Consider the following 26618-nt stretch of genomic DNA (forward strand, 5'->3'; position numbering starts at 1 on the left):
TTGACTGCTCACAAGTGATCCTTTAATTCCATGTAAAAAAAAAGTGCAGGTCAGAAACACTGGAATAATTAGTTGAGGGGGCAAAAATGTGCAGAAAACATAAGCAGCCAAAACATTTAGACTTACACTGAAATATGAATAAAACCTTAATATTACAGAAAACCACCACACAAGCATTAACACATTTTAACTTGTTGAAAACTAAAGGGCAGCACAGGAATCAACAAAACGTTTACAATATTTTCAAGTGAACTTTACCCATCCAGGGCAAAGTAACATTCACTTAACTGCCCTCCTAATCTCTACCCTGTTGCCTATACTCCACAATTCCATCTCCATCCCTACCACTCCACTAGCATGCTAGAGAAAATACAAATCATTCAGGTTTGATTTGGGCATACCCAGAGGCATGGGCTACCCATCAGCCCTCACATGGCTGCAAGCAAATTAAAGGGGTTGTAAAGGTTAGTTTTTTATTTTCTAAATCGGTTCCTTTAAGCTAGTGCATTGTTGGTTCACTTACCCTTTCCTTTGATTTCCCTTCTAAATGTTTTTTTTTCTTTGTCTGAATTTCTCACTCCCTGTTTCTCCTCAGTAAGCTTGCCTCCATCATCCGAGCGGTGTTTAGTCAGCCAGAACAGCTTACTGAGGAGAAACAGGAAGTGAGAAATTCAGACAAAGAAAAAAAACATTTAGAAGGGAAATGAAAAGGTAAGTGAACCAACAATGCACTAGCTTAAAAGGAACCTATTTAGAAAATAAAAAACAAACCTTTACAACCCCTTTAGGTCTAACAAGCACCCAGCTTTGCACTGTACAAGAAAGGGAGAGACACTTGCTTCGACTGATAAGCAAATGGAATTCAGGAGGCGATAATTAAGTGAATCTGTAACTTTGACCTGCAAGGACAGGCTCACGTTAAATATAAAGTTTCAGCTGGGGAAGGGTTAAAGTTTATGAAACAACTGCCATAGAATGGTTGCTTTTTTTAACATGAGGTTAAAAAAATATGGGAGCGAGCCATGGTACTGAAATTAAAGAACCAGAAAACAAAAAATTATACTTGGGTAAAAAATCTGACACAATTTGTTAATATGGATATAGAGGTACAGATATATGTACAAAAAGTTGAAACATATGGCATTACCTTTGCCATGAAGCTACATTATCAGCCATTGTAGGCTATATAAGGCTTACCAAAGGGGGCCTTGTAGTGTCTTTCAATAAGCTTGTTAACTGGAAATAAGCTATAACAAAATATTTCTCTGCAGGACAGGGGATTTACTGCAGTAGTTTTCATTTCTGGTAAGCACTTGACACTTTTGAAATACACAACATTAGTTGCATATTGGTTTCAATGTCCCTTTAAGTATAAGTGCACTTGCACATAAAAATCAGTACAGAACCCCTGCTGGCCTCTGCAGACAAATTATATACAACAAATTGCACCTTTATCCCGAAAAAGTCTCAGTATCTCAACAGAACAGTGTTCCTGTACCAAGCAGAACACTGGGTTGGTGGGCTTTAAGGCAGACTGCCCCTTATTTCCATGAGGCCAGCCTGGAACAGACCCATCACCCCATCTACAGCTTGGTACGGACTGACGGTTTTGTTGGGAATTATAGAATGCCAGATCTCGTGAACACCACATAAACCGCAGAAACTGTTTACTTCAGCACACAGGCCCTACATTATATGAATATTATGGCTGCAGATGCCAGTTGGTGGGCTGCAATATTGATAATTCATAGAAGTACGTTTATTTTGATCAACTTCAAGTATAGGTCCTACTGCCACACCATAATCCCCAACGTATTAAAATACTACAGAACTGCCCATCTACTGCAAATTATTCAGGATACTGAAGTGACCTCAAGAAATATGGTCTGGAAACAGCCAATACTGTAAAAAGTTCCATGCATCTATAGCTACCCTATAGCTCAGCATTTGGAAGTTCATCTCTTCAGGCCCACTAACAGGTAATGCTCTGTGGTTCTCTTCACCACATTACAGGTGAAACCATAAGCTCATACAAGGATCCACGAGTGTAAAGAAGCCCACAAGAAATTGTTCAAAGCAAGGAAAGAAGATGCTGATTAGGTGCTATGGGCAGGGCTGACACTTTTTACTTTTATTGATGAGACTAAAGAACACTGCTTGAAACTGTCAGGAATAGGAACCATCATTGGAAACTGACAACTGTTTTAAAATAATGCATATCTAAGTAGATTCACAACACTGAAAATACTTTAGCATATTTATGATACTTTAGGATCTTTAAAAAAAAAAAAATCTTTAGTATGAGGTATTTTTTTTTAAATTTCTGGGACTTGCCCTTTAAGACTTTACTATCTTATTGTAGTTATTAACTTTTGGAGTGCAAACATGACTAGAGATAGTTCTAACTCCAGAAATAGATCATGGGTAAATAAGTTTAAGACAGGAGATATGTCCAGAATAAAAATAATAATAATAAAAAAAAAAGAAAATATACATACCTATATATGATATACAATATACATACACACAAAACTGATTGATTTTACCATCTCTAGAAAGAAATACAGAATTTTAGCCCTGTCATGTATATCGTAGTCTGTTAAAACCATGCAATGCAGCCTAACAGCATTGACAAAATAAAAAACAAGGTGGGAAACCACTTGTGGGTGCAGACTTGAACAACCAAGTTGGAGGCAAAACATTTTTTGTCTAATCAAAAGTATATAAAAAGGAAGATTGGAAAATGGCCATGTACATACTGAGCAAACAGCTCAAATAACTACATCCACTTAGTTAAGGATGAAGCAACACTCTTCTCTAGAAACAACATACATATATTACATATATATATATATATATATATATATATATATATATATATATATATATATATATATATATATATATATATATATATATATACACACAAATAAAAATCACATTAATTTTATGTTATTTCCAAGGCAGACTTACAGCACTTTGCTGCATTTCAGTAATTTGGCAAAAAAAAAAAAAAAAAAATCACCAATTTAAAAAAAAGAAAGAATAAAGAAATGTAGGATTGGAGGCTCCTCCTCCTCGGTTATGCAGTTACTCCACACTCTGGTGGAGAGAGATATAACACAATTTAGGCGAGCAGGAGTAGTGATGGAGTTTGGTCACACCAGGTTGTACTCTTTAAGGTTTAGCTGTAGAATGGTGTCTTTTACAGCAGCAAATACAAAGCGGATGTTCTCTGTGTCTGTGGCGCAGGTAAAATGTGAGTAGATTATTTTGTCACTATCGGGATTCAGATCCACGAACATTTTCAAGATGAATTCACGAGCAGTCGTCGCATCTCGTTGAGGGCCTAGAAAGCAAATACATAAAAAAAAATTAACTTTGTTTCAGATCTCTTGGCCGAAGGAAAGAGGTCAAAGACTTCACACACCTCCCTTTTGGGTTCCTTTCACAAGGGTGGATCGATAGGGTCTGCCTGTTCTTTGGGCAGATCGGATAGGACCATCTATTGTCCTCTAAGGAGTAGTGGGTATCAATAAACATGTTTCCATTGACAACCACCAACATCAGATCAAATTCGCCAAAAACAGACAGATAGGGGATCGTTTATCCATCCGTCTGGCGGATCGCATGACAGTCAGGTGTAAATAGACAGGTGGTCTGTTTACATCCGAACGCCTATAGAGGACAGTGGGCTGGGTCGGTGTCTGATCTGCATAAGCAGAACAGACAGGGACAAGCCACCCACCAGCTCAGCAGGGATTAGTGGACAGACTACGCGCTGAGCTGGTGGAGTCCACCCCATGTGAAAGGAGCCTTAGTAGGTCATTATGCTCCTATATTTGCATATAGGAAAGAGACCATCACTGACTGCACAGAACAATGTAGCTCCTCCCAGTCTTGTTCTGTGTTCTCATATGCTGACAGATTCCTATTTTTTCAGACATTACTTGTTTTAAAAAAAGTTGGTAGGTTTGAACTGCATTATTACATACCAAGCTCCTGGGAATGAATAAAAAGTGAATAATTAGTGGAATGATTGGGAACCCCTGGCAGATTTAACTGCTTTAGAGAGAATTTACCTTACTCCATGCCCTAAAAAAAAAACTAACAGCAACACAGACAGGTTTTATTTATTTTTGTAAGGTAAGGAAATCCTATAAATGTTGTCAATTTCTTTATTATCCAATTCTCTATGTAAAAGGTTGTTCCCAGAATGGAGTGAGAGGGAATCTCTCCAACTGAGCCATAGGATAGCAGTAAAACCTGACTGCAACTGAAGCAAAACCGTATTAGAGCACATAAAAAAGGTCACAACATTTCTGGAAACAAATGAATTATACTATCATCAGAAGATCGAACACTGGCAAATTAAGCGGTAAGGGCAGCCCAGTATTACCCCTTACCACCGCTACCATACCACAGTTTTTTTTTAGCAAGCAATAGTAGGAGCGGATCATAAAAACACGGGTTGGACCCGTGTCCAATAATGTAATCAAAGAAAATGATTTTACATGTAAGACAAAAATCTTATTATATTAATAGAAAATTACAGTACAGAGGATAAAGTATTCGGTAACCAATGGACAGCCAAGAGAAGTCCAGCTGAGAGGGGAGCAATAGAGTAGAGTAAACAGAAGGCTAACATTCCCAAAAATAAAACCAACAGGTTAACAGAGGTGTATCAAAAAGGACCCAAAGAGCAATCTGAAGGACCTTACGACTGATGCTGGAGGCCTTAAAGGGTCACTAAAGGAAAACATTTTTTTTGCTGAAATGACTGTTTACAGGGTATAGAGACATAAAAGTTAACGGATTCCTTTTAAACATGATTAAAAATAGATTCAATTCAATCATATAATGTACCTGTAGTTTCACTTTCATTTTTAAACTGTTTTTTATGTTTCTGTGAAGTAAAGAGACATACAGAACAAAAACAAACAAATCCAGGGCAGTGTTTTGTTTTTAAAATGAATCTAATTGGTTCTGAGGAGTTTTAGACACACAGCTTGGACCACAGTGAAAAGCTGCCATGAGATTTTTCATAAGGAGCCAGACAAGCTGGAAGTGTGGAGATCACAGCAGAATTACAGCAACTTCAAAGCAAAAACGAACAATGAGGACATGAAACCAGTACTGCAGTAAGGTAAAGGAAGCTATTTAGCTAAATAAAAAATCCTTTAGTGATCCTTTAAGATTCACCTAGTAAAACTTATTCGAGTGTGAACAGAAGACCAGGTGGCAGCCTTGCAAATCGAGACCAAAAACCCAAGAGAAACTAACTGATCAGGCAGAGTGGATCTTGACAGGAAAAGGGGGCACCTTACTCTTGTGGTCATAAACATGAATGATGAGCTGTCAAATCCAGCTAGCCTTACAAAGTGCACGGATCATATGATATTTCTCAGCTTTCCTAAGGCAGGGATTGAAGATCTGACACCGCATCACACAGTGGGCGTAATCTTAGACTTGAGGTAAAGGAAAGGAAAAGGGAAAAGAACCCCCACCTCCACCCAAATACACCCTCAATGGGAAACATACACATCTAGGGCTGTCAATCATCTTCTGTGTGCTGGGGGGGGGGGGCATCACCATGGATTCCCTGGTGTCAAAGAAAACTGAGAAATCATGCATGGAGATTGCAGAAGAAGGAGAGAGCAGCCGGGTCCCACCCTAGGCGCTTTTTTTTTTTTTTTCCTTACACTTCAGACTCCAACCTCATAGAGTATGCATTGGTACGCTCATGTTCTGTTTGCCAGCCCTTAGCGTCTCTAATTTGGTTTCGCATCATTAGTGTGGTTCTTTTTCTTTACTTTTTTCTTTCAAATATATATATATGTTTTTTTTGTCCTTTTGTGTTGCTCATTCGTTGTTTGATTTATTGGCAATATAAACACTTTTCGATTTTTTTTTCCTCCTTGTTATCTCTCCCTCCCCCTCCCCCCACCCACCCTCCCTCCCCCTATCTCACCACAAATAATCTCGGATGCCTCCTGAAGACTTCTTCTCTATTTTAAGATCATCTCTAGGTCTCCTCCCTAAGTTTTTCAGCATAACTCCAGGATCTCTTAAAATCCCTCCAATTATCCCACTTCTTATCCTGAACTATATTTTTGCCCTCCACTCCTTCTCTCAATTCTTCAATTTTGTAGGTTTCTTCCACTGAGTCTATCTATTCCCAGATTGAAGGGCATTCTGTCTCCTGCCATTTTCTCGGTATTATCCTTTTGGCTGCATTTAGTAAGTGTGGAACTAGGGTTTTCCGATATTTTTTGATTCCTTCCTCTCCGCCATGAAACAGTACCACCCATGGGTCCAGCTTGACTTTCCCTTTTGTGATCTGTTCAATACATCCCAGGATTTTTTTCCAAAATTCCTCAACTTTGGGGCACCTCCACCACAGGTGGGCCATGGTTCCCGGGAGCCCACATCCCCTCCAACAGTCTCCCGTTTGTCCGTCTTTAAATTTGGATAATTTGTCCGGGGTCATGTACCACCCAGTCATACATTTATAGCTCATCTCAGCCGTGCGGCTGTCTACCGCTGAGGAGTGGACCAGTGTCAGCATTTTCTCTATTGTGGCCCTATCCCGTTTTGACTCAAGTTCCCTCTCCCATTTTTTAACGAATGGAGGGACAGTCTGCTCATCCACTTTTAGCAAAATCCTGTAAAGTTTTGAGATAGTTCCCTTGACCTTCTCAGATATGCATAATTTCTCCAGTTCAGATAACTGCTCCCCTGACCTCAATGGGTGCGGCAATTTTTTAATAAAGTGGGCTAGCTGGCCATATCTCCATTCGTTAATTTCAATATAATTTTTTTTTTCCTTTAATTCTTGTAGTGTTACTATGTGCCCGTTTTTGATTACATCTTTTAATTGCATCGTGTCCTTTTTTATCCAATTTCCTCCAATCTGTGTTTTGCCCGGTGCGAAGTAGTCATTATTTTTTAATGCTAGTAGTGGTGAGTTAAATTCTTTATCTCACAGGATGGCGTGCACGTGCACGTGAGGACGTGGCGCGCTTGCAGGTGGGGGGAATGAAGAGCTATGGGATTGCCTGAGGGGAAGGACGGACCGTACTATCTGAAGGGAGGAGACGGCTGACGGACGCCCCTACGCTGCACGATACATGCTGACAACCGCGCCGCACAGTGGAGGACCCGCACGGATACCAACGTTTGGTGGCGGAGGTCCAGAGCCTAGCATCTGGCATTGCAGGCTACGCCGTGCGGACGTGGGAGACTCGGGAGAACCCGGTGAACACCTGGTGAGTAGCGAGGACAGACGAGCGGCAGAGAGGAGGCGGGACTACTCGTTTTTTACTGTAAAACTGAAGGGGACTGCTCTTTGATATTAAGCCCATAAAGCCTATAAAGCCTATTAAACCAGAGATGTACCATGTGAGAATTGAGTGAGAAAAGAGCTTTGGTTACAAAGTATAAACCCTCAAAGTATCTCAAAACGGTGCTCTTAAACAGATACCTGGGCCTATGAATTCTGTGCTATGTACGCTAAACAAATATATGTTACACATCTAGTACAGGCATGAAAATTAATAATACGGTATGCAAATCAGCACCTGGGTATATCTGAACTTTGAACTCTGAACTTTTTTTTTTTTTTTCAAAAAAAGAAAAAAAAACTCCTATGATACCCCTGATATTGGCCCGAAACCTCATTGAAGAAACTACAGCTATATGTAAACAGGGGAGGTCAAGCTATTAAAAGGAGATCTGAAGATCAGTGTAATTAACAAGAGGGCCCCCAGATGAAATCGCGTTCTCTCAGTGATATTACATCCCAAGTCATTAATTCTCTCCCATTTCCTTCACTTTTTGGTTCTCTTGTTTGTCGCATGTTCTCTTGTGTTATTGCTGTCTGATTTTTACCCTAATCTCCTGGCTCGGCAAGTTTTGTTGAGCCGGAGTGAGTGGAACGTAAGGGGCGAGGGAAAAAGTATACCTAATCTAAAGCATACGGAAATAGTGCGGAGATATGCCTGCATATCATCCGTAAGTAATAAACCCCAAATAAGCCTTTCTCTCCAATACGAGAATAAAGACACGGAAAGGGCGTTTTCTTTAAAACTGCCCAAGTACAGGAGATTAAAAGAGGTGGTGGCTAAGTTGAAAGAAGGAGAAAATAAATAAGGGGGGAGGAAATAGGGGGTCGAGCTGGGGAAGAGAATCAGAAGAGGGAGGCAAGCAATGCACATGATGGCGAGTAGATCCACAAAAGGGGGTCCCCCGAAGACATCAATCGACAAAATAGCAACAAGCTCCATCAGATCGTTTATGGTTAAAGACGATAGTCCACGAACACAGGGGGCAACAACAGATGAATAAAGATAAAGAGAAAAAAAAAGAAAACAAGAAACCTCAGAACGGAGACTCAAGAGAAACATCAATAGAATTAAGAGAGGGGATGGTGGAGAGCGACCCAGAAAATAATAGGATGGACGAACAGCGAGCACCAACACAGCCCCTCTTAAAGGGAGAAATGGAAGAAATGTTGCTGAGATTGGAGAACGCGATCAAGGGAGAAATACAGACCCTACGGACAGATCTCGGACACTTACTTTCTAGAGTAGAGTCAGTAGAAGAGAGGATAGATCAGCAAGAACTAGAATCAAACACTTTAAAAGACCAACTGGAACAGATGCAACTCAAACAGAGACAAATTATGTATAGACTGGAGGACCAGGAAAATAGAAATCGGAGACAGAATCTGAGAATAATATCTTTACCAGAGGAGAATGCGGAGGAGCTTAAGATAATAATACAGAAAATATTCAACCCCCTATTGGAACGAGCGCTAGAAGAAACAATTGGGATAGAAAGAGTGCACCGAGTGGGAAATCCTAAAAGAGCAGAGACGGAGCGTACCAGAGACATTATTGTAAAGTTCCAGCTATATGAAGACAAGAACAAGATTTGGAAGAAACTAAGGGGGGCACCCCCATTAGTGTATAATGGACGAGAGCTCCAGGTCTTTGCAGACCTGGCCCCCGATACATTGACAAGGAGGCGGCTCTTAAAACCACTTATAAATCAGCTCGTAAATCAGAAAATTAAATATAACTGGGGGTTCCCCGCCTGTCTAATAGCAACGAAGGAAGGGAGGTCCGCAGTATTGAGGTTTCCGGAAGACCTCAAAGATTTTTGTAGCAGATTAGAAATACAGACCCCTGACCTGCCCGATTGGGTGTAGCGAACGGGCAGAAGTAGATAAAGAGAAAAAAATAAACAGAAATAAAAAATTTTTTTAAAAAAATGCGGACCGTACCCTAGAAAGACGAGATAGACCCTTCACCCCCCGACTCGAAGTAGTCAGGAGGGGAGGAGAGAAGGCAATCCCAGACCCCACCTGGAGAGATTCGAACCAAGATATGTTAGCTAGTTCGGAGGTCATCAGGTGGCCAAGGGGGGGGGGGGGAGATGGGGGGAGGGAGAGGGGGGGGGATGGAGGGGGGGGGGAGGGTGTGAGGGGGGAGGGAAGAGGGAAGGGCAGGGGAGAGGAAGTTCTTTCTCACCAGGACAGCCAACAGGAAAAAATTCAAAGGAAAATAAGATGTCAGACCCGAAGATGAAAACAAGGAAGAAAAAAAGATGCCGGTAGTCAAATGTGTATCATATAACGTAAAAGGCCTCAATAGCCCGGTAAAGAGACACAAAATATTGAAAGAGTTGAAAAGATTGAGAACCGACATAGCCTTCTTACAAGAAACCCACCTCTCAATTAATTCTAATATTAGGTTATATTCCCAGGACCACCCAACATGGTACTACGGAGACACTGTCTCCAAGAGAGCTAGAGGAGTGGCGATTGGAATCGCCAAGGGGACGCGTTTTAAATTATCGAGTAGAATGACAGATCCAGAAGGGAGGTTCCTTTTTTTAAAAGGGAGGATTGAAGAGATGGAATGTACCCTTGTAAACATATACGCTCCGAACAATCGCCCTATAAAATACGTAGCTGAGATACTGGGGAAGTTAAAAGATTTTGGAACAGGAAAGGTGATACTGGGAGGAGACCTAAATTTCTGCATGGACCCAAAAATTGACAAGACACCACAGACACAGGGAATTAAGAATACACAGATAAGAAAGATAAAAAAAAGCCTTTATGGAAACCAATTGGTTGATGTGTGGAGAACTTTAAATCCTGAACAGAGAGACTACACGTTTTATTCACCGGTACATGGAAGCTATTCCCGGATCGACTACTTTTTAGTAGATCATAATACCCTGGAAATGGTAGTTGAAACTAAAATTGAAGCAATCACAGTATCCGACCATGCTCCAATTAGCATATCCTTGAAAATAGCGGGAAACCAGAAGCCAAGACAAACCTGGAGACTCAATGAGGAGCTATTGATGGAGGAATCCAGCTTAACGAGGATAAAAAAATATCTTGAAGAATATTTCAGGTTAAACGACATAGAGGGAATATCGACAGCAACAATATGGGACGCACACAAAGCTGTAATAAGAGGGACCCTAATATCGGAAGGAGCAAGGAAAAAAAAAGAAAAAAGCCGCAAAAAGGACGAACTAATCACGGAAATATTCAAATTAGAACAGAAACACAAAATAACGGGAATGAAACCAGAACTATACCAGGACTTGGTGAATAAACGAAATGAACTTAAAGAACTTATGGACCAGGAAACAAGAAGAGAGTTCAACCTCATCGCGAAGGAAAGATACAAATGGGGAAATAAAACACATAAACACCTTGCCAGGATGGTTCAGAAGAAGAAAACAAGGAACTATATAGAGAAGATCAAAAAAGAAAACGGGCAGGAGGCACGTACAACAAAAAATATTGCTGAAACCTTTAGAGCATATTATGAAAAGCTATATGCAGTCGAACAGACAATCCGATCAGAGGAGGAGAAAAAAGATAAGACCTCAGAATTCCTCAATGCAGCTGGACTGACAATAATGAACCAAAATGACAGCTTGACGATGGACAGACCAATCACAGAAAAAGAAATTCAAACAGCCTTGACAGGATGTGCGTCGGGTAAAAGTCCAGGGCCAGACGGCTTTACGGCCATATATTATAAAAAATGTAAGGAGATTCTCCTGCCAGTACTATGCAGATATTTCAATGGCCTAGGAGGAGACTTTGGTATGAGCAGAGAGGTCTTAGAGGCAATTATCACAGTCATACCAAAGGAAGGCAAAGATATCAAAAGCTGCTCCGGTTACAGACCGATCTCTCTCCTGAATGCCGATACGAAATTGTTTGCGAAAGTATTGGCAGAGAGAATCAAACAGAAGATGGGAAAACTGATCCACCCTGACCAGACAGGTTTTGTCCAGGGAAGGGAGGGAAGAGACAATGGCGTCAGAGCCCTACTGATTCTTCAAAAAATAAAAGAAAATGGATCCCCAGGTCTACTCCTGTCGATAGACGCGGAAAAAGCGTTCGACAGGGTAGACTGGGGATTCATGATACAAACCTTGGACAAAATGGGTTTCGGACGGAGGATGCTAGACTGGATCAAGACCCTTTACCGATCCCCAACGGCCAAGATAAAAGTAAATGGTAGCCTCTCAGAATCTTTTATAATGAAGAACGGAACAAGGCAGGGATGTCCTCTATCCCCCCTTTTGTTTGTACTGTCTCTTGAACCTTTCCTGGCTAAGATCCGTAAAAACGTGGACATTGAAGGAGTTAAGACAGAGGAGGAGGAACACAAGCTATCAGCATTCGCAGATGATGTACTCTTTTACTTGGTGAACCCCATAACATCAATCCCCAAGTTGCTGACCTTATGTAAGCAATATGGGAAAATTTCAAACTTTAAATTAAATGTCACAAAAACGGAAATATTAAACGTAAATATAAATAGGATAGAGGAAAGACTATTAAGATCAACTTTTCAATTCCCCTGGGTGAGGGAAATTAAATATTTAGGAATTCGACTAGCAAATACTATAAAAAAAATATATGAAACTAATTACATACCTCTCCTGGATGAAATAAAGGCTGAAATAAAAAGGGTAAAAAATAGACCCATATCCTGGATAGGGCGAATAAATTTCTGTAAAATGGTCCTACTACCCAAAATTGTATACAAATTCCAAATGATCCCTATTGCTCTACCAAGATCTATGCTTAACACACTGAAAAAAATTATCATGAATTATATATGGAGCCACAAGAAGCACCGAATCTCCTTACAGACTCTGAAACAACCTAAGTCTAAGGGAGGTCTCGCAGTACCGGACATAAAAAAATATTATGAGGCGGTCATAATATCAAGAGTGGTGGAGTGGGCCAGGGTCAACAAAGAAAAAAGGTGGGTCGGTCTGGAGAACACACTATCAAAGGTGAAGCTTGAAGCTATAATATGGAACCCCCCCCCCAATTTAGAGAATTAAGCACGAAAACACATGAGATTACTAAAAATGCACTTAAAGTATGGAACACGGTCTATAAAAAAACAGAGAAGGACTTTAACTCACCCCTTATAGCACTGAAAAATAATGATTATTTTGCACCAGGGAAAACACAAGTGGGGGGAAATTGGATAAAGAAAGACACGGCACAATTAAAGGACATAATTAAAGACGGACACTTGATAACACTATTAGAACTAAAACAAAAAAAAAGTTTGATGGAAATCAACGAATGGAGGTATCAACAGCTCAGTCATTTTGTTCAAAAGTTACCACCTCCACTAAGATCAGGTGACCAGCTAACGGAGATGGAAAAATTATGCTCTACAGAGACCTCTAAAGGCCCCATCTCAAAGGTGTACAGGATCTTGGTGGAGAATGACGAGCAGGAGATTCCACCATTCATTGAAAAATGGGAAAGGGAACTTGAAATACACCACGATAGGACCAAACTAAAGAAAATGTTGAAACTGGTACACTCCTCCGCGGTAGATAGCCAAACCGCTGAAATGAACTACAAATGTATTGCTAGATGGTACATAACACCGAACAAATTAAATAAATTCAAAGAAGACCAATCAGGACACTGCTGGAGGGGCTGCGAGACCCCAGGAACCATGGCCCACCTTTGGTGGGAATGCCCCAAAATAAAGAGATTCTGGGAGAAGATACTGGAACTTATAGAAGCAATCACAAAAAGTAAAATAAAGAAGGATCCATGGACCATTCTCTTTCACGGAGGGGAAGAAGGGATCAAAAAATACAAAGACTCCCTGGTGCCGCATTTGCTGAACGCGGCAAAGAAGCTAATTCCTAGAAAATAGCAAGAGATAGAATGCCCCTTGATATGGGAATGGATTGACGCGGTGGAACAAACATACTCGATGGAAGAATTAAGGGAAGGCATAGAAGGGAACAACAAGGGTCAAAGTAAGAAATGGGATGGATGGAGAGCTTTTAAGAGGTCATGGAGCTATGTTGAAAATCTAAGGGCTGACATTTGAGATTTCGGAAGAGATAGATAAAGAGGCTGAGCGTGGTGAGAGGGAAGATCTGGGGAGGGGAGGGAAGGGGAACAAAAACGGGAAAAGAACATAGTATATTTTGAATTTCGTTAAAATAAACACATAAAAATTATACTATAACAAATTATTAAAAAAAAAAAAAAAAAAAAAGAGAGAAGAAATATATAAACAAAAAAAAACCAAAAAAAAAGCAAGATAAAATTCCACCTTTACTAATGATGCGAAGCCGAAATGGAGACGCTAAAGGGCCGGTAAGAGAACTTGTGCGCTCCAGGTAAAACTCTACTAGGTGGAGTCTGAAGTAAAGGAAAAGAAAAAAAAAAAAAAATTCTTTATCTATTTTTTTGTACGTAATATCCCAAATTTTTAGTGCGTTTTTTGTTATCTCATGTGTGTTCTCTTATCAAGTGCCCTATATTGGGGTGGGTTCCATATGATCTTATCCAACCTTGCCTTCGCTAGTTCGTTTTCAATATTAACCCACCTTTTTTCTTTGCTGGCCCTAGCCCACTCCACCACCCTCGACAATACCACAGCATCATAGTATGTTTTGATATCCGGTACTGCTAGTCCCCCCTTATTTTTAGATTGTCTAAGAATCTGGAAAGATATTCTATGTTTCTTATTTCTCCAGATAAAGTCCATGATCTGTTTTTTGAGAGCTGAGAAGAGTATTCCAGGCAAACTTATCGGTATCATCTGAAACTTATAGGTAATTTTTGGTAAAATTACCATTTTACAAAAGTTTATTCGTCCTACCCAAGATAAAGAGATTTTTAAGACAGCTTACCTGTAAAATCTTTTTCTTGGAGTACATCACGGGACACAGAGCGGCATTCATTACTATATGGGTTATATGGAGTACCTTCAGGTGATGGACACTGGCAATCTCAAACAGGAAATGCCCCTCCCTATATAACCCCCTCCCATAGGAGGAGTACCTCAGTTTTGTAGCAAGCAGTATGCCTCCCAAAATGGTCCCCAAAAGAGGGGTGGGAGCTCTGTGTCCCGTGATGTACTCCAAGAAAAAGATTTTACAGGTAAGCTGTCTTAAAAATCTCTTTTTCTTTATCGTTACATCACAGGACACAGAGCGGCATTCATTACTATATGGGATGTCCCAAAGCAATGCTTACAATGAGGGGAGGGAGAACATCTCCAAGACAAAAGGATTTAATTTAGAGAAATACTCAAATCATAATAAATCCAACTTAGTTGAGAAAATTAATCTTAAATTTTAAATTTAACTAAAAAAAGAGGAGCCCCCGGAATCCGAGGGTCTCAAACTGCAGCCTGCAGCACTGCCTGCCCAAAGGCTGTATCCGAATTCCTTCTTACGTCCAACTGGTAGAATTTTGTAAACGTGTGGACAGAAGACCAGGTTGCCGCCTTGCAAACTTGAGCCATAGAGATCTGGTGGTGTGCTGCCCAGGAGGCGCCCATGGCCCTAGTAGAATGAGCCCTTAATGATACTGGAGGAGGCAACCCTTTCAAGCCGTAGGCCTGAGTGATTAATTGCTTAATCCACCTAGAAATGGTGGACTTTGCAGCTGCCTGCCCCTTCTTGGGCCCATCCGGTAAAATGAACAGCACATCTGTTTTCCGGATCTTCTTTGTAGCTTTAAGATAGGCCTTCATGGCCCTGACAGGTATGCAGCAACCCTTCCTTTCTGGAAGTAGGTTTAGGGAAGAAGGATGGTAATACCAAATCCTGGTTCAAATGAAAACTGGATATAACCTTCGGTAGGAAGGAAGGATGAGGGCGGAGAACGACCCTGTCCTTATGAAAAATAAGATATGGTTCCTTACAGGATAAGGCCGCCAGTTCCGATACTCTTCTTGCGGAAACTATGGCGACCAAAAATACTAACTTCCTTGTCAGTAAAACCAAAGGAATTTCAGCCAACGGCTCAAACGGTTGTTTCTGTAAACTTGACAGAACAAGATTTAAATCCCACGGACAAAGCGGGGATTTAACTGGAGGTTTAATACGTAAGACCCCTTGAAGGAAGGTCTTAACCAGCGAGTGGGTGGCCAGCGGCCGCTGAAAACCACACTGACAAAGCAGAAATCTGTCCTTTGATTGTGCTTAATGCCAATCCTTTATCCACTCCTAGCTGGAGAAAACTTAAAACTCTATCGATGGTGAACTTGCGAGGAAGCCATAGCTTGGACTCACACCAGCCTACATAGGCCTTCCAGACCCTGTGATAAATCACCCTAGAGACCGGTTTCCTGGCTCTGATTAGGGTAGAGATTACTCTCTGAGACAGACCTCTACCCCTGAGAATCAGGGATTCAGCTTCCAGGCCGTCAAATTTAGATGCCGTAAGGCAGGGTGGAGGATCGGACCTTGCGATAGCAGGTCTGGCCGTAGAGGAAGAGTCCAAGGGTCTCCCACTACCATCCTTAAGATTAGTGAGTACCATGCCCTTCTGGGCCATGCTGGAGCTACCAGGATGACTGGTATGTGCTCCACCCGGATCCTGCGCAGCAGGCGGGGTAGTAACTGGAGCGGGGGAAACGCATAAAGAAGTTTGAACTGATGCCAAGGGCAAACCAACGCATCGGTTCCGCAGGCCATCGGATCCCTTGAGCGGGACATGAACCTGTCTAGCTTCTTGTTGAGTCTCGATGCCATGATATCCACGTCCGGCACTCCCCATCTTTGGCAGAGTGCTTGAAAGATTTGTGGATGCAGAGACCATTCCCCCCGGTAATAGAGTCTGGCGGCTTAAGAAGTCCGCCTGAAAGTTGTCCACTCCTGGAATGAATATTGCCGATATGCAGGGCACATGAGCCTCTGCCCATAGGAGAATCAAGTTCACCTCTCTCTGAGCGGCTTGACTCCTGGTTCCCCCTTGGTGATTTATGTATGCCACGGCCGTGGCATTGTCCGATTGAATTCTCACCGGGAACCCCTGCAATTTTGACGTCCAAGCCCTGAGGGCTAGTCGAGCAGCTCTGAGCTCCAAGATGTTGATGGGCAACTGCTTCTCTGGCTTTGCCCAAGTACCTTGGCGAGTGCAACCATCCAAAATTGCTCCCCAGCCCGTCAGGCTGGCGTCTGTGGTCACTATCTTCCAAGCCACTGGGCTGAAAGACTTCCCCTTCAGTAGATTCTGAGGGTCTAACCACCAACACAGACTTTGTCGGACTCTTGATGAGAGCGGCAACGGGATATCCAAGGCCTGTGGCCTTCTGCTCCATGCTGACAGGATGGCTGCCTGCAGGATGCGAGTGTGGCTCTGGGCGTATGGTACCGCCTCGAATGTGGCCACCATCTTGCCTAGTAACCTCATACATAGGCGAATAGTCTGTTCCTTCTTGCTTAGAACCAGTAGGATTAATTCCTTGATGGCTTTGACCTTCCTCAGAGGTAGAAACACTCTTTGTTGTTCTGTGTCTAATCTCATGCCGAGATATTCCAACTGCCTTGTGGGCAGGAAAGCTGACTTTTTTCGATTTAGGACCCAGCCGAACTTCTCGAGGTATTGGACCGTGAGGGCCACTGATCGCTCCAAGCCAGGAGACGAGTGATCTATGACTAGGAGGTCGTCCAGGTATGCTAGGATCGTGACCCCTTGGATCCTTAGCTTGGCTAGGATTGGAGCTAGGACCTTCGTGAACACCCGGGGGGCCGTAGCCAACCCGAAGGGAAGCGCCACGAATTGGAAATGACGCAAAGCCACCATGAAGCGTAGATATCTTTGATGTGGCTGATAAATTGGAACATGAACGTAGGCATCCTTTATGTCTATGGACGCCATGAAGTCGTCCTTTTGGAGTGTGACAGCTGCTGACCGCACGGATTCCATCCGAAATGAGCGGACTTTTAGGTATGCGTTTACCATCTTTAGGTCCAAAATTGGCCTGACATCTCCATTGGACTTTGGGATGATGAATAGGTTGGAGTAGAAACCCAGCCCCTGTTCCAGGACTGGTACCTCTACTATTACTTCCTGGGAAAGTAGATGATTTAATGCCGACATTAATGCGGCTCCCTTCTCCGGATCGTTTGGAATCCTCGACGCCTGGAAATGAGGAGGAGGAAACTTTAGGAAATCTAATTTGTAGCCCGTGGCCACGGAAGACCGTACCCACTCGTCGGGAATGCTGGCTTCCCAGACCTCTGAAAAGAGTCGCAGCCTTCCCCCCACCTTCGTGGGTGGGGGCGCCCCTTCATAAGGTCGGCTTGGGGGCTGGTTTTGCTGGTTTGCGAAACCACTGCTTTCTGCCTCTAGCAGCCTGTCCTTGTGACTTGCTGTTGAAGCCGAAGTTTGCTTTCGCAGGAGGCCGTCGATACTGTTTGGCATTAGAGGGCCCCTGCCCAGGGGAGTACTGTCGTTTAAACGCAGGCCCCTGAAACTTCTTCTTAGTTGGCAAGAGAGTACTTTTGCCGTTTGAAATGGTCTGAATGTATTTATCTAGGTCTTCTCCGAAGAGTCGTCCTCCATGGAAGGGGAACCCTACCAGGAGCTTCTTGCATGGGGGCTCGGCCTCCCAGCTTTTTAACCATAAGAGTCTTCTCATATGGATAAGGGATAACGATAAACGTGACGCTTGCTGGATAGAATCCTTAATTGCGTCTACCGTAAAACATATGGCCTTAGGGACATCCGAAAATTCTTCTGCCTGCTGGGCAGGAATAAGTTTAAGCATCTGCTTAACTTGATCCGATAATGCTTGAGCAACCCCAATCGCAGCCACAGCTGGCTGTACTACTGCCCCTGCAGTAGTGAAGGAGTTCTTAAGTAGTGCTTCCAAGCGTTTATCAACTGGATCCTTGAATACCTGTATGTTTTCTACAGGGCATGTTAATGATTTGTTAATACATGAGATGGCTGCGTCCACTGCAGGAGTAGCCCATTTCTTGGAAAATTTATCTTCCATAGGCTATAGGGCAGAGAATCTTTTAGGTGGTAAGAAGATTTTATCTGGCTTGTTCCAATCTTGGAACAAAACTCCCTCTAGTAGAGGGTGGATCGGAAACACTGCATTGCTTTGAGGCGCCCTCAGTGAGCCCAAAGCTGAAACCGTCGATACCTGGAGATCTGGTACTGGCAAGTTGAATGCATTATGGACCAATTCCGTTAAGGCTTGAATCCACCAGCTCTCCCCTTGGGAGACTGCTCCAGACTCCTCTGTATCCGGATCTTCGATCCCTGAACCTATTTGGTCCTTGTCCAAGAGGTCGGTCAATTCCCCTGAGGAAAGGACCTCCTCTTCTGAGGGTCCGTGCTCGGGCGACGGAGATCTAATCCGTTTACTGCCCCGCATAGCTGTGGCTATCATTTTTCCCATTCTTTTCTCCATCTCCTTTAAAGAGGTGAGTAATACCTCGTCCGTGACTATCTTAGGGTTGGACTGACCCGCGCCAGCTCCAGCCCCAGATCCCGATGGCCCCAAGGCTCCCTGTGGGGAAAGCAGCGGCATAACTTTGTCCGAGACCTCAGACTCTCTGGGGGAATCCCCACCTCTTGTACCCTCTGACCCGGATGCCATGGTACAATACCGAGGTACACCTGCTAGCTTATTGGTTCTTGGAACTATAAATAGTTAATTGCCCAAACACCTGTTTGGGGGATAAAAAATGCTTCCTCTCCCCTAGATGACTTTTTTTTTTTTTTGTTTCAAATCCAGGAAAGAAAAAGCATTCTGTCCCCCTGAGTAGTATTGCAAAGAAAAACTATGAGATGGAAAAGAAACAGCCTATTTCTAGGCTTGAAAACAGTCTTCTGAAGACTGCAATATCCTTTCTGGCCACTGTGTGTCCTCGGCGCCCCGTGCTGCCGCTCTGGTCTTTCCTCCCCAGTTCCAATGTATCGAATGAGCTGTTTGGAATGAAAAAGGAAGGGCCGCCCCTTCCTTAAGCCACTGACCCGCCCTTCCCCCCTCAGCTAAACGGCGCGAATTGCGCCTATAACACGTGAACGCGTGCCCGCCGATAGGGGGGGGGGGTTGGGGGGAAGGGAGCCTCTCTGCTCCAGCTGGAACCACGAGGAGGTCAGCGTTTTGCCTGCTTGCAGGCTCAGAGGAGGAAGACTGATGGAGCATCGCCTGGAGGCTTGCAGGTAAGCACAGCTCTCTGACACACACATACACTTTATATCACACAGGCCCCACTCAATGCTTTTCCAACACTACAAGGGAGGTCACTTCTTATGGGGAATAATACACATAGAGCCATCCTATCATTAAGATATGTGACTAGTTTGCCAGATGCAGCGCATAACCTTCAGGCCCTGGGTTCCTATGAAGGATCCACTGTCCTGGGCCCATATAGCACTCTGGCAACAGAAACATTAGGCACCCAAAGGTTTCTAAGTTCTGGGCCCAGGGTCCAGCTCTCTAAAAAGAAAAGCATTATGGGCTATACCCCAAGGGTTTGGGGTCCGGTTACTGACCACTTTAGCGCTGAGGCCTTTGGACAGAACCGGTTAGCTCACCTAATCCCAAGGATGCGGAGGCAAGCTAAACCATGACCAACACCTAAGACACTGGCGTAAAAACTGAGGTACTCCTCCTATGGGAGGGGGTTATATAGGGAGGGGCATTTCCTGTTTGAGATTGCCAGTGTCCATCACCTGAAGGTACTCCATATAACCCATATAGTAATGAATGCCGCTCTGTGTCCCGTGATGTAACGATAAAGAAATTGGTCTATCTTTTATCCTTCCAATTTCTTTCCTTATTTCATTTAGTAAGGAGATAAAATTTATCGCATACATTTTTTTAATTGATTTTGCTAGGAGAATACCGAGATACTTAAGTTCTTTTACCCAAGAAAAGCGGTATTCCATTTTTAGGTCCCTTTCTTCGCTTCGGTTGACGTTGATATTCAGGATCTCGGTTTTAGCGACATTGATTTTAAAATGTGATATTTCCCCATATAGCGTGCATAGATCTAATAACTTTGGGATTGAGGCCTTAGGATTTGTCAAGTAGAAGAGGACATCATCCGCAAACGCAGAGAGTTAGTGTTCGTCCTCCCCTATTTTGACTCCTCTTATGTCGGGGCACTTGCGTATCCTGGCCAGGAGTGGCTCCAAAGAGAGCACAAACAGGAGTGGGGACAGGGGGCACCCCTGCCTTGTTCCATTTTTCATTGTCAGTGCTTGGGATAGACTCCCATTTCTTTTTATTTTTGCACTAGGCTCCCGATAGAGGGTCGCTATCCATTCCATCATCCTTTGTCCAAACCCCATTTTCTCCAGGGTGCGTAACATGAGTCCCCAGTCTACCCTGTCGAACGCTTTTTCTGCGTCTATCGACAGGAGTAGACTCGGGGACCCCGTCACTTTCATTTTTTGAATTATCAATAGAGCTCTCACTCCATTGTCCCTCCCCTCCCTTCCCTGGATGAACCCTGTCTGGTCTGGATGTACCATCCTAGTCATTTCTTGTTTCACTCTTTCGGCCAAAACCTTTGCAAACAGTTTTATGTCTGTATTTAGCAGAGATATTGGTCGATATCCTGAGCAGTCTCCCCTATCCTTACCCTCCTTGTGAATGACCGTTATAATGGCCTCAGAGGCCTCTCTGCTTAAACCAAAATCTTTGCCCAATCCATTAAAATATTTGCATAATTTTGGTAGAAGGATTTCTCTGCATTTCTTGTAATATAATATGGTAAACCCGTCAGGGCCTGTGCTTTTACCTAAGGCCGTGCCAGCTAGAGCTAAATTAATCTCTTTTTCCGATATTTGTCTATCCATCACTAATGTTTCGCTTCTGCTTATTTTTGGCAGCCCTGCTTCCTGCAGGAAATTTGCGATTTTATTCATTTTTTCCCCCTCCTGCCCGTTCTTTTGTTCCACCGAGTAAAGTTTCTCGTAGTATACCCTGAAGGTTTCCGCGATATCTTTTGTTGTGTGCATAATCTCTCCTTTTTCGTTTTTGATTTTATCTATATAATTTTTGGATTTCTTTTTTTGCACCATTCTTGCTAGATGTTTATTTGTTTTATTCCCCCACATATATCTTTCCTTAGCTACAGAGTTAAATTTCCTTCTAGTTTCTTGGTCCAACAGTTCTTTTAGTTTGTTTCGTTTATTGACCAAATTCAGGTAAAGATCCCGTTGTTTCCCTACTTTTTTATGTTCTTGTTCTAGCAGGAAGATCTCTTCTATCAATTTTTCTTTTTTGCTATTTTTTTCTTTTTTTTTCCTACCACCCTCCGAGATCAGGGTCCCTCTTATCACTGCCTTATGTGCGTCCCATAGTGTTGCAGCCGAGACTTCATCCGACTCGTTCAACCTGAAATACTCTTCCAGCTCCTTTTTTATCCTTATTAGACTAGTCTCATCTATCAATAAGTGTCCGTCTAGTCTCCAATTACGATCTGGCCTCTGGTTTCCTGGGATGTCTATTGTAATGCTGATCGGGGCATGATCAGAGATCGTCATGGTTTCTATTTTTGTCTCAACCACAATTTCTAAGGTCCTATGGTCTACTAGTATGTGGTCTATCCTTGAATAGGTCCCATGAACCGGGGAATAGAATGTATAGTCACGTTGGTCTGGGTTGAAGACTCTCCAGGCATCTATCAATTGATTCCTGTGTAAAGTATCCCTCAGTTTTTTTAACTGTACGTTCCGGGCATCCGGTGTCTGGGACGTCTTGTCTATTTTTGGGTTTAGGCTCAAGTTCAAGTCTCCTCCCATAATTATTCTTCCTCTCCTGAAGTCTGTTAATTTCCCTAGTATTCCCAAAAGGAATTTTATCGGTGAAATGTTTGGGGCGTAAACGTTTACTAGGGTGCACTCCAATCCTTCCAGTTTTCCCTTTAAGAAGAGGAATCTCCCCTCTGGGTCTGTCAGTCTATCAGTTAATTCAAACCGTACCCTTTTTGAAATTCCAATTGCTATCCCTCTGGCTCTTTTGGAGATAGTGTCTCCATAGTACCAAATGGGAAAGTCTGGGGCATATAGTCTGACATTCGATCCTAGAGTAATATGGGTTTCTTGTAGGAAGGAAATGTCTGCTCTATACCCTTTCAGCTCCTTTAGCACCTTGTGTCTCTTGGTTGGGCTATTGAGACCTTTCACGTTATAAGATATACATTTAATTTGTGGCATCTTTGATTTTTCCCTTTTTCTTTTTTCTGATTATTTTGGTGAGATAGGCCCCAACCTCCCCCTCCCCCCCATCTCCCCTTTAGGCCAATTCATGACCTCTGAGCCATCCTCCATGTCTGGCTCAGTTCCTCTCCAGGTGGGGTCCCGGAGCTACCTCCTCTCCAGTCCGATCGTCTGGCTGGTGGGAGGGGGGGGGATTAGCGAGTCCCCCACCATCGCCAGAAGTAGAAAAAAAATTGTTTCTCCTCTACCCTATCTTTTCCCCCCTCTCTTTGACATAGAAGGGGGAACCGATAGCCCAAAGAGAAGGACCGACAAAAAAGAGAGGAAACTAAAAAAAAAAAAAAAGGGGAGCGAGCTCGGGCTCCATCTATACTAGGTATTTAGAGAATAGTTCTCCCTTCCTTCCAGAATTTCCCCTACTCTATCTCCATCCTGGCAAGTCCGGTATCTGCATATCAAATTTTTTACAAAACTCTTCCAAATCTTCCGGGAATCTCAATGTTGCAGATCTCCCGTCTTTGGTCCCGATTAAGCAGGCCGGAAACCCCCAGTTGTATTCGATATTCAATTCTATCATCTGTTTTAGTAGTGGTTTTAACGCTCGTCTTCTTGCCAGGGTCTCTGGTGATAGGTCTGTAAATATCTGGATCTCTGTCCCTTCCAGGACTATCGGGGGCCGTCCCCTTAATTTCTTCCAGACTATTTCCTTGTCCTCATATAGTCGGAACCTGATTATGACGTCTCTTATTCGCTCCGAGCTCCCTCTTTGCGGGTTCCCAATTCTGTGAACTCTTTCAATCCTTATTTGATCTTCTACAGGTCTTTCCATCAGGGGGTTGAATATCTTCTGCATTATTTTCCTAAGATCTTCTCCCCTCTCCTCTGGTATTGATCTTATCCTCAAATTTTGTCTACGACTTCTATTTTCCTGATCTTCTAATTTATATAGGATCAGTCTCTGTTGCAATTGGGTCTGATCTAATTGATCCTTTAATATTTTTACTTCTTGTTCCTGCTTCTCTGTTCGCTCTTCCATTGTTTCAATTCTAGAGAATAGATGACCCAGATCTGTCCGCAAATTCTGTATTTCCTCCTTTATTTCGCTCTTGTTCGCTGTTTCCAGTCTTGACAACATCTCTGCCATTTCTCCTTTTGATGGAGATTGCGAGTCTGTGCATTGTTCCTCTGTCCTACTGCTTTCAGGACTGTGTTCTGTAATGCCTTCCTCACTAGTCTCCAGAGATATTTCGCTGTTGTTGCTCCCCTGGGGTTTCTTATTTTCCAGCTTTTTATCTTTGTTTACTTGTTGAGGTTGTTTCATTGTGCCCTGTGTACTTTGAATTTTGGGGCTATCCCCTTTAGTCATAAATGGTCTGATAGAGCTTGTTGTATTTGTGTTACTTGGGGTTTTCGGGGGGCCCCCCTTCGTAGACCTACTTGCCATCCTGTTCATACTGTTATTTTCTCTTCTCCTTATTCTCTTCCCCAGCTTGACTTCCTCCTACCTCCTCTTCATACACAACGGTCCCCTTTCTGCTCTCGTCCCAGCTATCTCTCCTCTTCTTGAGCAATCTCAGTGGGATTGAATTTCTCCCCCTTTCTGTTTGTATAGTAGTATACAGCAAAGGTATAGGATAGTATATAAAGTCCCGAGTATTATTATTATATATTTTCCTTTTTATTATGGATACTGGTACCTCCGAGGGGCTCTTAGTTGATTTTCCCTTTTTATCGATGCTGGCCGCTGAGTTTTAACAGGATAGGTCCTTTATGTTTATAATATGGGGGTAGTCCCCACTGTGACATTTGCTTTATGTGTTTATTTTTCGCCTTTCTGTCTCTGTCGACTTCTCGGGGAGGCATACACAGTCAGCCCCGGGTAATACACTAGCACTAAGGCCGGCCTCTACCCAGGCCAATAGATACTTCGAAGGATAATAAACAATACCAACAGTACTTAGAACCAGGTCTGGTATTGGGGAGAAATGAAAAAAATGGACACAAGGACTAAGGAAAAGTGCACTTTATATGAGGCTATGCTTTGTACATTTCACAGGTTTACAACCACTTTAAGACTGCCAACTCAGGATCTCACCTTGCAGAAGTGACTGATCAGAAAAGGATAGGCTGCCTTTGGAGTAACTACAAAACCAGGTTGAGAACCCACAGAATGATAGGGGCATGTACAGGGGGAAATAATGTGCACAAGGGGAATGAGAGGCAAGTTTTTATGGTAGTTTTCAAGTAGTTTCTGAACAGAAATGCCAAGGGAGATACCTGGCTCTTGATGGTACCAAAGGCCACTTGCTGTTCCAAACCAGATTGGAGAAAAGTTGGAAAACTTCCTGGAGACATCGGCCCGGATTCACGTAGAGCGGCGCATCTTTATGCCGGCGTAGCGCATCTCATATGCGCTATGCCGACGTAACACAGAGAGGCAAGAACAGTATTTACAACGCACTCGCTCCCTACGTTGCGCCAGCGTAGCGTAAATTCGTCGGCGTAAGCCCTTCCTAATTCCCTGATATAGGGAATGACGATCACTGACGTCACACGTCCAGCCCCGCCCCCTACAGTTAGAAACACACATAACCCCTTCAGCGCCCCCTAGTGGTTAACTCCTAAACTGCCATTGTCATTTTCACAGTAATCAGTGCATTTTTATAGCACTTTTCGCGGTGAAAATGACAATGGTCCCAAAAATGTGTCAAAATTGTCCGATGTGTCCGCCATAATGTTGCAGTCACAAAACAAAACAAAAAATCGATGATCGCCGCCATTAGTAGTAAAAAAAAAGTTTTTATAAAAATGCCATAAAACTATCCCCTATTTTGTAAACGCTATAAATTTTGCGCAAACCAATCAAACGCTTATTGCGATTGTTTTACCAAAAATAGGTAGAAGAATACAAATCGGCCTAAACTGAGAACAAAAATTATGTTTTTTTTATATATTTTTTGGGGATATTATCGCAAAAAGTAAAAAATATAGAATTTTCCCCCAAATTTTTGTTTATAGCGCAAAAAATATAAACCGCAGAGGTGATCAAATACCACCAAAAGAAAGCTCTATTTGTGGGAAAAAAAGGATGCCAATTTTGTTTTGGAGCCACATCGCACGACCGCGCAATTGTCAGTTAAAACGACGCAGTGGCGAATCGCAAAAACTGAACAAGTCCTTTACCTGCATAATGGTCCGGGTCTTAAGTGGTTAATCGGGCGACAAGCCACACCGGTCCATGTGCAGATTGGCTGTTAATTTGATTCTGTCAAGACAAAATAACATTTTCCCTCTAGGAGGCGGCACCCCGGAAACACGTTGCGGCCAGCCCCAATCCTGATTTGGTCTCTTGCGGGTGTGAGAGCTAAATATGCCACTGGTTATATATACCTCCAAACAAAAAAAAGGGGAAAAGAGAATCTGCACTAAGATTAAATAGGTAATTCCATGTATCCACAGGATTACAAAAAGGTGCTAGTAAAAAACAAATACAGAGCTGCGACTTTCTGTGGAACATCAAACCGTGAACAGAAAATAAAAAAACAGGATTTTTATAACAGCTTACCTGTAAAATACTTTTCTTGGAGTACACCACGAGACACAGAGCCATATTCATTACATAATGGGTTATATGCTCACCAGAGGTGATTGGACACTGGCACAACCAATCAGAGACAGTTCCCCTCCATATAGCCCCTCCCATTAGGGGGAGTACCTCAGTTTTGTAGCAAAGCAATAAGGTTCCCTTTAAGAAGGAGGGGGGGGGGTCTCTGTGTCTCGTGGTGTACTCCAAGAAAATAATTTTACAGGTAAGCTGTTATAAAAATCCTGTTTTCTTTATCGTACACCACGGGATACAGAGCCATATTTATTACATAATGGGATGTCCCAAAGCAATGCCCTATATGAAGGGGGAGGAGACACAGATCAGGCAGAACGCCATGGACAAGAAGCTCTATACTGACACCAGCACACTTCGCCCAAAGGCGGCATCCTCATGTCCTCTCACATTTATCTGATACAATTTAGAGAATGTGTGGACTGAAGACCAAGTTGCAGCCTTACAGATCTGAGCCAACGAAGCCTGGTGGTGCAC

At 42.9% G+C, this 26618-nt stretch overlaps 1 protein-coding gene across 1 annotated transcript in view; it reads right to left on the reverse strand.

Moving 5' to 3' along the window:
• Window positions 1-2903: 2903 nt before the first annotated feature.
• LOC120909973 (guanine nucleotide-binding protein subunit alpha-11) overlaps window positions 2904-26618 on the reverse strand; it is a 142303-nt gene continuing 118588 nt past the window's right edge. Inside the window, exon 7 of the mRNA XM_040321780.1 lies at window positions 2904-3349. Coding sequence (XP_040177714.1) covers window positions 3159-3349 — 191 coding nt within the window. The 3' untranslated portion in view covers window positions 2904-3158. The remainder of the gene's footprint in view (window positions 3350-26618) is intronic.

Source organism: Rana temporaria, chromosome 1 (genome assembly GCF_905171775.1).
Source record: "Rana temporaria chromosome 1, aRanTem1.1, whole genome shotgun sequence".
Classification (NCBI taxonomy): Eukaryota; Metazoa; Chordata; class Amphibia; order Anura; family Ranidae; genus Rana; species Rana temporaria.